At 39.7% G+C, this 15530-nt stretch overlaps 2 protein-coding genes across 6 annotated transcripts in view; both read left to right on the top strand.

Moving 5' to 3' along the window:
- lamb2 (laminin, beta 2 (laminin S)) overlaps window positions 1–4145 on the top strand; it is a 53316-nt gene extending 49171 nt beyond the window's left edge. For all 3 annotated transcript variants that reach the window (XM_044211359.1, XM_044211360.1, XM_044211361.1), the window contains 3 exons: window positions 353–529; window positions 619–778; window positions 2217–4145. In XM_044211359.1, coding sequence (XP_044067294.1) covers window positions 353–529; window positions 619–778; window positions 2217–2353 — 474 coding nt within the window. In that variant the 3' untranslated portion in view covers window positions 2354–4145. The remainder of the gene's footprint in view (window positions 1–352; window positions 530–618; window positions 779–2216) is intronic.
- Window positions 4146–5790: 1645 nt separating this feature from the next.
- Window positions 5791–15530, top strand: part of usp19 (ubiquitin specific peptidase 19) — a 31556-nt gene continuing 21816 nt past the window's right edge. For 2 of the 3 annotated variants that reach the window (XM_044210844.1, XM_044210845.1), the window contains exons 1-5: window positions 5792–6161; window positions 7306–7687; window positions 13441–13569; window positions 14427–14563; window positions 14799–15380. In XM_044210844.1, the coding sequence (XP_044066779.1) occupies window positions 7471–7687; window positions 13441–13569; window positions 14427–14563; window positions 14799–15380 (1065 nt within the window). In that variant the 5' untranslated portion in view covers window positions 5792–6161; window positions 7306–7470. Of the gene's footprint in view, window positions 6162–7305; window positions 7688–13440; window positions 13570–14426; window positions 14564–14798; window positions 15381–15530 lie in introns of all 3 variants that reach the window. The other variant, XM_044210843.1, reaches the window with a different exon arrangement.

A 15530-nucleotide genomic window follows, 5' to 3' on the forward strand; every position in this document is an offset into this window, starting at 1 on the left:
ACATATGAATGCTTAAGTTGCTCCATATCTGCTCTAATAAGTAATTGTTTGCTAACAAGTTTGCCATATCAGCTTTAAAGGTGTTGATATGTCAGTGCTGTGTTCCACTACCCCCAAGTGGCTAAAAACTCTGTTAATGCAGGTTTAAATTACAGGCCCGGCATTATTTAAAGGTTGATGAAAATCATGGATGCCTTAATGCCCTGTTAAAGGTGTTCAGTGTGCATTTAAAACACACACATACAGGCAATTATATGAATGTCCAGGACTCCATTTTGAGAAATATTATAATAATTATTAATATTATTTAAGAGGGATCAGAATTCACTTTGTTTGGGCATGCTCTTCTCAGATTGAGTCGGAGACATCTAACAGTGAGAAGGACCTGAATGATGCCATGGACCGCCTGGGCACACTGGGACAGGAGATCAATGCCCTGAAGACCAAGCGTGCCAACAACAGCATGGCAGCAGCCCGAGCCGAAGAGACAGCCACCATGGCACGAGACAAAGCAAACGAAGCCAAGCAGGTGTGTGTCTGTGTTTGCGCACACACTTTTCCTCATTGCAAGCATACACAGCTGTTATAGAAAAACCTCTTTTCTGTCTTGATCCACAGATTCTAGACGGCCAGCTGACAGATAAATACCATGAGGTGCAGCAGCGGGTTGACACAAAGGCCAAGGCTGTGAAGGATGCCAAGAAAAGGGCAGAGAGCCTCAGAGATGAAGCAAAGCAACTACTGAAAGATGCCCAGAACAAGCTCCAGAGACTAGCAGGTGCTTATCAATATCTGTGTGTGTGTTTATGTGTGTGTGCCTGTGTGTATGTAGACTAAGAGATAGACAGAGTTTATGTAATATAAGACACAATTGTTACATAGTTCGGAGTGCAAAGAATATGTTACAGATTTATGAAAATTATATTTTACTATTCACATTGGCATAAGCTATTTAGATGCAAGATATAATGAACACCCATGAGACAGAAAAGACAGGAGGTCAACAGCTAATTGGATCCTCAAGCTATAGTTTCAAGTCCAGACTCCAGAATTAGTCATTGAAACTTTATTTGTATAGAACCTTTCATACAGGTTAGTGCAGTTCAAAGCACTCCACAGGCGATTGCCAAGCTGATAATAACACAGTACACATATAAACTTGTGGAGACGAATGCACACAAAAATGCAAATGACAAAAGGGAAATAATAAAACATAAAAAAAAATTACAATAGATAAATGGCAATAAATATAAGAACCCAGTAAAATAACTTACTGGCCTGACCTTACTGGTTCATACAATGCAAGCATGTCAAACAAATAGGCTGGTGCAAGACCTGTGAGATTGTCAGGCAACCAGCAGAGACTTCAGGAATGAACCACGCCCAACCATGAAATAGTTTGGCTCACGGTGTCATTTTTACATTTAGTTTTTTGTACTTATTAAACAAACAGGAAATAATGTGTTAATTAGTGCGCTTTAGAGGTGCCAGTTGGCAGATTTTGACAGTCTCCCTGTTTCCAGTTTTTGTGCCAAACTAAGCTAAGCAGCTGCTGACTGTAGCTTCATATTTACTGCACAGACGTGTACAGACTAGTCTGGTATTGATCTTCTCATCTCACTCTTGCCAAGAAATTTCCAGAGAAAGGAAAAGAAAGCAAATAAGTGTATTTGTCTATTTCTTTAAAGCTCACTTCTGAGTCAAACATGACACAGTGGTTTCTTGCCCGTTGGCTTGGTGTAAGATAATTTATTTTTGTGTCCAGTTTCTCTCTCTGAACCTTAGAACCTATAATTAATATTTAAGTTTTATGCTGGTTGAGCTACGAAGAGTTTTGTGACATCCAGGCACTAATAACTAAAATACATTTAAAAAGAAATAGCTGTGTGTCATCAGCATAGCTATGGAAAGAGATGCCGTGCCCAGTGAGGACACCACCAGGGGATACCATATATAGATTCAAATGTAGATGGCCCTAAATCAATCCTTAAGGAACCCCACAAGTTATTTCACAGTGTTTTGGGAAATGACAAAGAACTCTCGGCAAGAGAGGTAGCAGGGCAGTTAAAAACAATTTCAGACAGGCAAACATGTTCCCTCGGTCTATTTTTAAAAATGTGGGGATCAACTGCGTCAAAATCAGCACCCAGATCAAGTAGAATGACTCAAGAATGACTTGCAATTGCACCAAATGCTGAAATTCCTGCTTCCCACAGAGCTGGAGAAAAACTATGAGGAGAACCAGAGGAAGTTAGAGGGGAAAGCTCGTCAACTGGACGGCTTGGAGGACAAGATGAAAGCGATCCTCAATGACATCAACAAACAGATCCAGATCTACAATACATGCCAGTAACTCACTACTCCATGTCATGAGAAAACAGGTCAATCATTGTGTTGTTCTGACATTTCCTCCAGATACAGTTAGCTGTACAACAGACTTTGAAGAAAACAATGAAAGAAGACTGCTGGGTTGGTTATTTTATCATTCTACAAGTTAATTTGCATATGTTGTTTGTAAACTGTCTTTTATGAGATAATGATAAAACGTGGCTATCATATTTAGATACATATAAACATACCCATGACTGTTCATGTAAAGGTTGTCTGATATCACATGTTGTATTTTAATTCTAATTTGTGCACATTATTTTTGTTTTTAATTTTAAAATAATCTGGAAATGTATCTATGTCAAAATTTGTGTTTGATGAAAAATTTAAATTATATTTGACAAAAGTCTATAATACACAGATTTGGGTGAAAATAATGCATTGCAAACAATCTATACTTAAACCATTTATTGTTTTTTTTACTTACTAGTGAATGTTGCATAATCAGCAGGTCAATATCATTTTCTCCCCATTTTTTCTATGTACAGTGTATTCTGAACTGCGCAAGAGGACTTCATTTAAACTGCAGTGGACAGTGTCTTCTTTCAGTATGAAACACAGCTACTTTTGGGTGCATGAGATACATAGACATAAAAACAGAATGAAAATCTGTTCAAAAAATGTTTTCAAATGAGCCAAAACTAATAGATATGAGGTTTATAGAGGATGATATGAGGATTATAAATATAATATGAGGATTATAAATTTTGAATTTTCAGCTAAAAACTACCAACTGTGGTGCTAGGAATCCATTTTTTTGTATTATGTGTATTTTGTATTATGCCTTTATACAAATAATAGGGAAACAAATGATATGACCATTTTTATGTGAAAATAAAATTAACTTAGTGACTCTGTTAAGCCAATAAATATACCCAGCCCAAAAACCACCTCTGCCTGGAGCAGGAGGATGGCTGTACACTAATACTACACAGGAATAATGTAGAGCAGTGTAAACTAACAGTGTATGCTAGCCGCACGGCTCTAGTGATGCTATTATCGGTCGGTCTATCAGTCTGTATGTGGGTGAACTTTGGTCCAGAGTGAAATATCTCAACAACTGTCGGATAGAACCGATGAAACCAGCAGACATTATGGTCTAGCTGAGCCTGACAAGCTGAGTCTGACATGTTCTAAGTGGTCACTGTACAGAGAATAAACCCTTTTGATTTAGGTAACAAAATAGCATTCCTTCTGGCACCATCCTCAGGACAAAGTTAAAGGACTAGTTAGTCATTTTATGCTAAGCTAAGCTAAGTGTTGCCTATAACAGAAAGATAAGAGTGGTGTTGATCTTCTCATCTAACTCTCGGCAAGAAAGCGAATAAGTGTAATTCCCAAAATTTTGAACTTTTCCTTTTAGTCATCACCAGGATTCATTTTTATGAATGCCAAACTTGCAAGCACAGATTGTGAATGTTTGTTTATCAAATGTACTGTGATGGAATCTGTAAGATCTGCAGTAACTGATGCCTCACTGAAGTGACATAGTATTCTACAGTATGTACAGTGTTTATTTGTGCCTTATAGTATGCTAGTGTCTTGAACATTTACTCTTGTACTATTTGCATGACAATTTGTGTTTTAGGAAACATAACAAACCAAAAAACTAACTTTGTACACATATTTCCCTCAGATCATCTATCAACTGGCAGCCACATGATTTTGATAACTAATTTCCAAAGCAAAAATACCAAAAGAAGCTTGTGTAAAGTTGAGCTGTGTATAGTTTTGTGAATAAAGGTTGGATAACTTAACATTTCTCTATGTCAAAATAGCTTCTTTGAGCATCTTTATCAGGAGTCAGTTAGAAATCAGATTACACATTTTGATCATATGAAAAGCCTCTGTGCTTGATACTGTCCCATTTTCTAACCTTTCTGTCTTGTGGCCTGAATGCGCATGTGTTCACACCAGAGTCTGCAAGGGTGTAAGGTGTCCCATTGCTATTTTTGTGTTCTACAAGGGTGCTATTGAGCGCTGCCATGAGTCCTTGGGGTGCCCTTTGACAAAGTCTGCATCTTTGCAGACTTAACAGTCTCTTGCCCAAACCTTGCAGCAATGTCTGATCACTGTGAATGGCTGAGTATACTGCCAAGATGACAGGAGAGTTTGACACTAGCCCTTAGACACAGATTTGGGGGAAAGGCCAATTCAAAGAGAAAGCAAAAATGAAGGAGCTACATTAGAATTAAGGGAGATCAGAAAGGCATTTTACTTGTAATAGTTACTTTGGCTGTATAGTTTTTGGCTACAAAATATTGTTGTCTTGTTAAATTTGTCATTGTTCTGATGATCTCTGGAAGTTCAGTGTATTTCACTTGTAATTTTCGAATAATAAAAGTTAACTTAATTTATCAAGTTACCATTTCTATATCTCAATAATTAGGGTGATGATGACAAACCTTCTCTGTATACTTGAACACAACAGTATCCACCTTATTTTTCGTGTGCAAGTAAACACTAATGAGGCCAAGGATAAAGTTCAAACATAAATAAACAAGTACATCAAATGTAAACAATGTTTTAAAAGGTATTTTCATCAGACATCAGTGCCATGATTATTTCTCGGGATGCTCTTTGTGTGTTGTGTTGCGTTTGTCATGCTCTACCACAGGAGTTAGAGTATGAGAAGGTAACAACAACAACAGCGAACACCACAGGTCTGCATCATCACTGTCAACATCATTTTAGTGCAGACTCAGAGGATGACTCAGGGCCCAGGGTGCCATTTGGGACATGGTCCCTGTCTAAAAATAGTAGGGCTTCTTGATGTATTATGGCCATGGCCCTGTCAGCCCCCTCCTCGAGCGATTCAAAAAATATCTGGGAATATAGGCCCATAAAAAGAGTTGACACATGAGTGCCATTGAATGTTGACTCGGGAGGATTTGGGATGGTCTTCAGCTGAAGTAGAAGTTCCCCCAGCCCATTCTGGCCAGAGCTCCAGAAACCAACCAGTATCCCTACGCTTGAATACTACCCTGCCCAGGGTTTGCTGAGTGTCTGTTATAGTTTGTTATAATTACGGGTTCAAGCCCTTTTGACAGATGGCCCCCGCAACAGGATAGGGCCTCAAGATTAGGTAAAAATGTAGGAGCCACTTTAAGGCCTGTATCATTTCAGTTCCAGGCCTGGGGAATTTGCCTTCATAATCCAATCTTGATAAATAGCCTATGGCAAAAGATCAAAGAATGTATATTGAAGAGTACTGTGTGTGTGCGTGTGTGAGAGAGAGATTCTTCTGTTTATGTATGTTTTTATTTTACACATGCTTTGGCGATATTATTTATTATATTATGTTAACATCTGTTTGTCATGCAAATGAAGCCCAATTGAATTGAACTGAATTGAGAGAGAGAGGTAAAGGAAGAGCTACAGATCACGTGAACGCCCCAGCCAGGAAGTGGCCTGTGCGCGAACTCATTTCAGGTTTGGCCCAATACATCCATGGTTCCGGGCAGCAGTGTATTTTGTCCCAAACAAAGTAGGACTTACGCCGCAGAGGCCGAATGATACCAACAGACTGAACCGGTTTTCATTTGTTGTCTTTTTTTTTTTTTTGAATCTCTGAAATAAGTACTTTGAAGTCACCAGAAATGGGTCCCGGATAAATGAAAGAATATTCCAGAAACACCGTGGACTACAGGGTTTGCGGGCAGGAGTTTAGCGGCCCGCGTCCGTGAAGGAGCTCAGCGGGCGGGAGAAGCACAAGGAATCGCCGGCCATTGTGGGTTAGGAACGGCATTCAGTTCTCGCCAGATTGAAGCTCCGTAAGTCTCCCGTTTTAATGTCAGTATTAATTTGGCATTTTAATGACAGACGGGCGTCAGGTGTCACGAGATGTCATGTTGTGTTGGCTGTGTAAAATCGGTAGCCACATCAACCCTTTCGTGTCAGCTAGCGTTAGCTTGATATGGCTAATGACATTAGCTTCTCGAAGACTGTGGGAGCGTTTGATTGTATGACCTGTCCTGCGCTCTGCTGGAAGACACCGATTGGAGATCAGGTGTAACGTTAGTGATCGTATTGGTAAACGAGCTATATAATTTTCTCTGGCATTATGCAGTAGTAATGTGGTCGGTCATTTCCAATCAGTAAAGCAAAGACAGTTAATTTAGATACAGTATATAGTTTAACCCCAATGTGCTTTCCAATAATTGCATTGTCCCACTCTCCCCAATGTGGACCAGGTACATTAATATTATTTGCTAATTCCAATAAATAATTTGCCAAAAAAGAATCTCGGGAATATAACGTTAGTTAAACGCTATAGACAGGTTAATGTGTATGCCTCATATCGACAGGCACATGATAGCCCAAAACACATGTGCCTTAAAATAAACGAACCTATGCCCCCCTCTCGGCTGGCTAACTTACCAGTTGCCAAGCTAACGATAACAACTCTTGGGACGGGAAGCCGCATTGTTAAGCTTGCTAGCTAGCTTAATGAACACCACCCATGTTTTAGTAAATGTGCAGTATTTAACGCCGAATAAAATGGCTAATGGAGCTGCTGTCCTTTGTTTGTTTTTTGACTGTCCAAGCTAGCAACTTGCTGTTGCTATGCTAAGGAAACGAGACAAGTCTGTGTCGGTCTGTTTCGGCTAACGTTATGTACAGCCATATGCTTTCTTTTGTAAGACATAATGTCCATGTCTCGTTCAGCATTGTTGTAGTTATATGAAACCTAATCCTAATCAATTTCAAGCAGTGAACCACTTTCTCTCCCTCCCTGTGTGTGTGTGTGTCTGTTTGTGTGTAGTATACAAACATAGCAAAGGCTTATTGTAATGATTACCTGAGTTGTTTAACTTTACTTTGTTATACCTTGCACATATTGATGTCAAACAATTATGAAGATTACTATTGGTTTCTCCTCTCGATTATTAAATGTCTTTCTGCCCTCTGCCTCAGGTCCCCATCCCTTACTAGCCTTCCTGATTCTGTTCTGGGAGAGTTCAGACAAGTATCATCGCCAAGATAGCCGGGCCAGGCAGGAAGAGGCACACCTCAGATCCAGACCCCAGCAGCGGTAGTGATTCCGGCGACGGGCGGCCTGTTATTGCCAAGTGCCTGAAGATGGCCAGCAGCGGTGGTAGTGGTGTGGCTGGTAGCGAGACAGTGGGCCGTCGTGGTGGGGCTCAGCAGAGAGGAGGCAGCGGGAGAGACAACAGCTCAGACCTGTCCTCCAGTACCAGTAAGAAGAAGCAGAAGGACAGGGCCAACCAGGAGAGCAGAGAGGCCAAGAGGGCAGCCGCTGCAGCAGTAGATGGGGTTATTGCAGAGGTCAAGAAAGGTAAGCTTTATGTGTGTTGTTCAACTAATAAAACATTTGTTATTGATTAATTTGCAGATTGTTTGTCAAGTAAAAAAAATTTAATGGAATAACAATAGAAATCGGCTTTGTAAATGTTTATCAGGAAGGAAACAGATTTCACACGTTTCTAAGACCTCAAGGATACACACGATGAGTTTTGGTGTGAAACACTGTATGCAAACATAACTTTTGTTCCTTTACTAGACTCCATAGGGCACCTTTTTTTTTAAAATAAAGCTTTTTAAACAACTGCATTTGGTTGTTAAACAGCAACTACTAGTATTAGTTACCTGCTTGCTGAATAGCAAGATTTACTGCTGTAATACCTTGCCCTATATGCATAGTAAACAAAGCATTGTCACATTAGGTTTGTGTATATATTATACAGGTGTAGTGTTAAAAAAAAATTGTTATACATACTCAGGATTTATTCTCACCGCTCACTTGTGCTTTGTGATGTGTGATTGTAAACTGAATATCTTGGGCATTTGAAGTGTTGGTCGTACAGTACAAAACTAGCAGTTTTGCAGTGAAACAATCAGAAAATAATGTTTTATTTCTCTGATTCACTGCTTTCTCGCTAACGGCGCTCCCTCTCTTTATTCATTCTAAGGCTAAGGCTAATCTAACGACTAATTTATTGATTATTCTAAAGAGTATTTTTTATTACTTAATTAACAATTAATAAATATCAAACTTGTCTCATTGATATTCAATATTTTATTCAATAATTTTCTCTTAAAAACAAACAAATGTAACAAGAAAAGTATGCACTGCAGGGCACAACAGCTGCTCTGCAACAAAAAATATATTTGTCTATTGAAAATATTATATTTGAAAGAATAAAGTAATATATTACCCTGTTTCCTGTAGGTTATTTCTTACCATTTTAATTCTCCACCTTATTTTTGTGTTTACTCACACAAAGTACACAAGCACACACCTACACCTCAGGCTTTCTGCACACACACACACCGGCTTGCCCCGCCTGCCTCTTTCTGTTTCTCTCTCCCCGCATGTGTCTGCACTGTTGACTTTCTTCGTCAGCACTATGTCGCCCAAAAAACACAACTCCTCCGTGAGCCGCGTGTGGCGGAGGCTCGTTGTTAATGACGTCGCCTATTGAATCGATTGAAACCAACGTGACACCAAATGACATCGGCACCGAAAGGTGCACTTACAAGCTTTTACAAAACAATGGCATAAGTAGACCTACATAAACAGGAGACTCTCTGTGTGTGTGTTTCTCTGCAGAGCATGTGCGACTGTCAGTAGACCGCACGGGAGAGGTAGAGCGAGGTAATGCTGCAGTTTGTTCTCCGGGGGGAATTCTTGCTTTGACGGGGTGCAGCCATACTAAAGACATGCAAACTGACGTATTTTGGTAATCGATGAATTGTCCCAGCCCTAGTTCATTCTCTAGCTCGCTGTCTCGCTCTGAGCTGGGGAGGAGGAACCAAATTTGAATCGTTCGTTTACAAACAGCAACTGTCAAATCCTACTTATTCTGCCTTTAAAATATCTTTTACATAACACATTGAAACACACAACACTTACACATTTCATTTCAGTTACTCAGGGAAGTGCTCTACTCTGTACAAACCAAAACATTTTAATTTTACAGTCATGTGTCAACACCATTCTGTAATAAAAAGATGACAAGATTGTTCTTGTTATTTAGTTTTAATATTGTCCTTTTCGCTGTTAATTTAATCGCTTTGTTGCAATTCAGAGGGAGCAAGAATTGGTGTGTATTTGTGTGAGCGTGTATTACTCATGTCGTGGGAACATAAATCTGTTTACACAGACACATTGTGGGGACTCACCATCCCTGTGTGTGTGTGTGTACTGATGTCTGGTCCGTAAGTGCCCTTGCATGTCCCTTTTGGTGACAATGAAACAAACTATCAACATTTTTCAAAAGAAAAGATCATTCAGACCCTCCTATAGTCGGACTGGCCATTGCCAGCGACGGGAGAAATGGGCTGAGGTGGGCTGGTCGCTCTGTGGGCCGCTTGAGTAACCCATTATACAAAACAAGAGTGAGCGAGACGCGTCGTCGGCCCACTTTGATTGTGCACCAGCCCACCTTCTCCTCAAGATCCTCAAGACCAGTTCAGCTGTTAGTCTCGGTTTTGCAGCTGACGCCGTAAGACAGAAGACAACAGGGATAAGATCAGCAAGGTTTGGGTTTGGCTAGCTGGCCATTTAGCTATATCGGGTGCCTTTTGTTGAAACCTGTTCACCTTTTCATAAAGTCGATGCGCTTGTCAATGACACTTTCCGTGAACCGACCAATCACAGCCTGGATAGGGCGGGACATTAAAAAAAAGGTTGACGTGCTACAGTAAACTTTCTAAATGTTGAACTCATTGTTATGCATGAATGGTTATGGTTATTGACAAGGTAGTACTTAGCATTAACAAATTAGAGACTAACTGCCAATGTAGACCATTTGTCTTGCACAAGGATTTAATGAAGGTTGGTTGTGTGTTTCTTCTTAAACTGCTGTATTGTCCAACTGGAATTAATACTAGTGGTAGGCTATATAATATACTATTATATGAAATTATAATGAATATACTAACATTATATTATTAATATATTTATATAATACTGACATTTTACTATTATATTAACATTATACTGTACATCCAGGTTGTGAATAGTGCATCTGCAGTGGACAGTAGATTTAGCCAGAGCCAGAATGCCAGTGTGCCAATATGTGTTCCTTCTAGCCAGCCACCTTCCCCTCCCCTTGTTATATTTTACATCTATTTTACTAAGTTATTGTTAGAAATATTGTTCAGTAATCTTGTTTAGGCTACATAAAGTGTGGCGTATCGCCGGGTTTATATTTATTGCCAAAGCATTTATCAATAATACAGTTAAGACGGAAAAAAATTTGAATGTGTTGCATTGCATGTCGTATTAAGTGGTGCTCCTAAATTTTGTGTTGGTGCTCCTAAAAGTTTCAGTAGGGAGCACCAGTGCTACTAGTAGAAAAAGGTAGTCTGGAGCCCTGAAGACAGTAACTCTCTTATACAGCAAGAAATTATATGGGACAAATCTTTTTTTCAGTTTAAGAGTTTAAAAAGGAGGGAATCATAGGTTCTGTTTTGCCTGACCACTGAAGTATTTATTATGGGTATTAAAGTATTTTAATCCTTGCACAAGACTGTAAATTTGATTTGTGGCTTCCCTTTTCTTAAGGTGTCTGGCCTTGTATTTACTCCCTAAATGTTTTGTGTTCCTTAGGAGGAAAAAATCTGCTTACTAATCCCTGTAGGTGATCAAATGAAAAGCACCTTACTTACTCATCCTTTATTTGTCCCACACAGCAATAATTGCTATATTGTGATAGCATTTTAAATGATTGATTAAAATGATTGAGTCTGGTGGTGGGCGAGAGAGATAAAACAGCTGTTTCTGGTTAAACAAAAAGGATCTTACTGTTTAACAAAAAGGTCTAGCTCTGTAGCGATCCTTTCCATAATGTTGTCACTTACAATAACAATCTGAGCCTGTCAGTGGCAAAAACAGCAGTTTTAGTGGACGTACTTCGATGGCGCATTTGTCCACAGCAGCCATTGCTGTCTTGGGGCTGCCGGTTGAGGGGAAGAGCCAGAATATTTTGGTGAATTAAGGACCAAACCAGAGTTGGTCTTGGCTGTCCAGTTTGAATGAAGTGTGTGTTTTACGATGATCTGTGAGGTAAATGGAGTCTGGTGCACCGTAGCCCCCATTTGTTTTGGTCTGAGATGCTGGTGCTCTACTTCGACATTTAGTGGCAGTGAATTTTGCTTTGTCCTGGCTAAACTTTATTTGAAAATGACCCTCTGGTTAAAAACAGAAATAAGTTATGGCTTACCCACTACTCCATTGGTAAAAAATTAGAAGTTTATTTAGAAATATAATGGTAGCAAGCTGCAAAAAGTAAATATGGCATGGTATCTGTCGTAGCTACCTCCACCATATGCCACTTCACACTTGTGTGTGGAAAGTAAGTTGTGTGTGTCTACATGGAAACAAACTTTTTACATTTCTTGAACTGATCTTATTTTTTTCCATGTACCTGCTTAAATTTGTAATAATATAATTAGATCAGAGGTCCAAGTAAAGCTTTAACAATAAATCTTATGTTGATGACAACACATAACTCAGCACTTCATAACTGCTCTAGTATGGATACTTGTTATTGGATCAGTGAATCCTTTGGCAGATACTCCATCATGCTGGATTTGGTGTTTGTTGTCTATGTTGCCTTTCTGAATATCACCACACGGCATTTTGTACAATGTCATAGACTAGTCTTCTTCTTGCTTATGCAGTGATCACTGATACACGTGAAGAGGCTGCGTTTTGATTGGTCAGTGCTATGTATCGTCAATGGATATGAACTTTTAAACCATGTCTCCCTGGTTGCTTTTCTTTCCTATCCTGGAAAAAGACCCAGGCCCATATGATCGTGTTAAAATGCTTTTATGCACACTAATGAGGCAATAATTTAATTTGGCTGTTTACTAGGCTTTGGCCTATTCACATTTTCCTGCCATAACAGTTCCAGACTGTCCTATCCCCACATATATTATACAAAACACTATTGCAACAAAACAGCATGGGAAACAATTAAAGTAAATCTTAGACATAGGATATAATTTCTTAATGCAGAGCTATTCGGTTGTTAGATATATCTTTTTAAAAATTTGATTGGTTTACTAATTAAATGTAAACATACTTGGGTGATTAGTTGTCCACTGTCGGATATTGCAATAATAATTTGGGTAATAAAACAATGCTATTGTACTTTTATAAAGTACTGTATTTTTATTGGTATGCAGCTTTAATGATTATCCACCTATTCATTTTTATCTTGAGGTGCAGATAAAAATGTCAAGTCTACTGTGTTAGTATTGCAATTTTTCTTGCGCCTATAATGGACTTTCTGGCATAAATTATGTGTGTTATCTGCATAAGTGGTCATGAAGATCAAAGTTTTTCATTGGTGCTTATAATGTGTTCATATCATGAATGTCAATGTGATGTTTTACCCAGTCATGAGAGTACACTGTGGCGTGGCTCCACTGGGAATACAACTGTCACCAGCTGGAAGGGATTGGGTGTTGCTTGTGACCTTTCGAAAGCCATTAAGTTAGAGAGTGAAGTAGAGGTGGACCGTTGAGGCTCTCTAGTTGTTGTTGAAGACTAAATTGAAATACAAATTTAACAATAGTGTGTGCATGATCCATACATGACTTTGTTGACGACAGGAAATCTAGTGCTTGCTGTACTTCTGGGATGATACTTTATTTTCAATCACTGCGACGCCTTTGAAGTCACTATGAAAAATTGTACGTTTGTTTTTCATGTTGGGATATTTTTGTCAGTTTCTGCTCTTGATTGTACCTTGAAAAGCGTGTGAATGTCTTGGTAGCATGTTTTCTAAAGTAAGTTGATCATTTGCTTTCATGCGATTGTTTACTTGGTATACAGTTTGTGTGGCACAGATAATTATAGATGTCCCATCTGTGATTGCTGAGTTCACTGTACTTCAGTCTGCTTCAGTCTGTGACTGAATGCGTTGGTATGCACTGGTATGCCCTATCTGAATTTGTGAGCAGGTGCATTTCGATATGTGTCTATATTTTCTCAGGGTGGTAAATGGTGGAAAAACAATTTCAAGTTCCTTCACGTCTGTGTGACCTATGTGTCCATTCCTTTGTGTTTTTCAGATGTGTTTGTGGACTGGAAGCAGAATGTCAATGAAGTGACTGTCAGACTGCGCTGTGGGGAGGGGGTGCAGAGGATTGAGGATATCATTACAACCTTCACTGATACACACTGCCATGTGTGCTTCCCAGGTAAGTCATAGTAAAGCAACATAAACAGAAACTACAATATTGAGTGTAAATGAAAAGATATAGATTGAATAATATTAAAATAAAACCACAAAAGAACAGGCACAGTTGTGCATTTAGGTTTAGGCCTTTTTGAACTTTGGACCTGTCTCAAGAGTTTGTATGTTAATCACCTGTGTTTAACCTATACTGAATCACATGGACGGTAAAATTCGGTTTGGCCGGCAGAGAATACCAGTAACGGTAGACAGCATTGCCGTCCAAAGGTAAAATATTTTTTACTTTTTGCCGTCCTCCGCGACAGAATTTACGACTGGATGTTACGTAGCTCCCTCACACAAGGAGAAAACATGGGCGTTCGGGACAACGAGAAGCTAATAATGTTGGTTGGTAAACAAGGGATACACCAAGTGCAGTTCTCCTTTCACTATCCATGTTAGAAATTTAATGATTAACCTCACGTTTTGTAGGAAATTTAACATTAATTTTAAGTTTGCAATAGAATATTAAGAGAAAGCTGCATTTTATAGCTTTATGCGTTACTAGAATAATTACATAATAATAAATGTGGACTAATTTTATTTAATATATTTTATTCCATTCTTTGCAAACAATACATCACCACCATAGCAACATATCGTCATGTGTGTTTCATTTTGCCGTCCTGCAATTCCGTCGGACTGTTTGATTTTCCCATGCCGCCAAGAAGGTGTTGTCCGTCTCTCGTCTGCCTGATTCCATGTGAATGCAGTATAAAACATACTGTATGTGTATCTTGTATATCTTGTCTTTGCTGCATTTATGTTGAATGTATGAGCCCAGTTCTGCTCTAATACTGTTTGCTTGTTGTCATTTTTCAGATGGACGGCAGTGGAGCTGCCAATTGCAGGAGGAAATTGAGGCTTCGTGTAGCAGAGTCCAGTACAAGGAAAAAGGAGGTTTTCTGCATGTCATAATGCAGAAGAAGATTCCCTTTCACATCTGGCCTTCGCTTAAGGTGAGTCTCACATGATAAGATTTTTTTTTTTCTGTTTGTCCTTACATGAGTACATTTGTGTCTTGTTTTTATCTGCACTAATAAATGTAGTATTTTTGCATACTATTTTATTATTTCATGAAAGTTATTTTAGTTATGACCGACACCTAAGTGGAATTCACACTGTAAACAGGTCAGGTCAGTCTGCCTTTGGTTAAATGATAAAACACTTTTGCTTCTGTTTACTCTTCTTCAGTCAAACAAGAAGGAGAAGGAGGCAGTGCCCACAGAGACCAAAAATGACAAGGAGCTGGAGATGAAACCTGTTGCCTTGGAGTCATCAGAGAAACCCAAACTGTCGTCCTTGCAGCCACAACTCCAGCCCCAGCCTCCCTCCTCACCTGCACACAGCGAGTCAAGACGCAGCGGTGGCAAAGCTGAGCGGGGTGTCAAGCGCTGCCTGAAAAACAAAGCAGCGTGTGAGGCCACTACGGACTCTGTAGGGGTGAAAGGTGGAGCGGGAGATGGCTCAGTCACCACCAGCAAGCCTGTTAAAGTCACGAGAGGCGAGCAGCAGCCTCAGGAACCCAGTGCCAAGCGCACCGTTGTACGGCTGCCCAAGACCACCAAGGAGGCTACGTCACTGGCCAACACGGACACACACTCTGTCAAGTCTACAGTAGCCAATGGTAAAGCTCCACACACACACCTGCCCGCTGGTCGGAGCCCGCAGATGCAACACAAAGATGGAGACAACAGAACGGGGAGACTAGGCAGTGGCCAGGAACAGAAACCAGGAGTTGCTGTCGCTGCTGCCAGCCATAACAACAAAACTCAGGTGAGAAAAGTTGCGTTTCGGTCAGGAACGCATTGTGACCACATTGAACACAAATGTAAATGCAATTGCGTTGTCAATCTACATACAACAACTACGTGTGGAAATACCTACCGGTCACAGTCTATAGTTAGAGAGCATTTTTTTGGACCC

The sequence above is a fragment of the Siniperca chuatsi genome, linkage group LG10, assembly GCF_020085105.1.
Source record: "Siniperca chuatsi isolate FFG_IHB_CAS linkage group LG10, ASM2008510v1, whole genome shotgun sequence".
NCBI classification, from domain to species: domain Eukaryota; kingdom Metazoa; phylum Chordata; class Actinopteri; order Centrarchiformes; family Sinipercidae; genus Siniperca; species Siniperca chuatsi.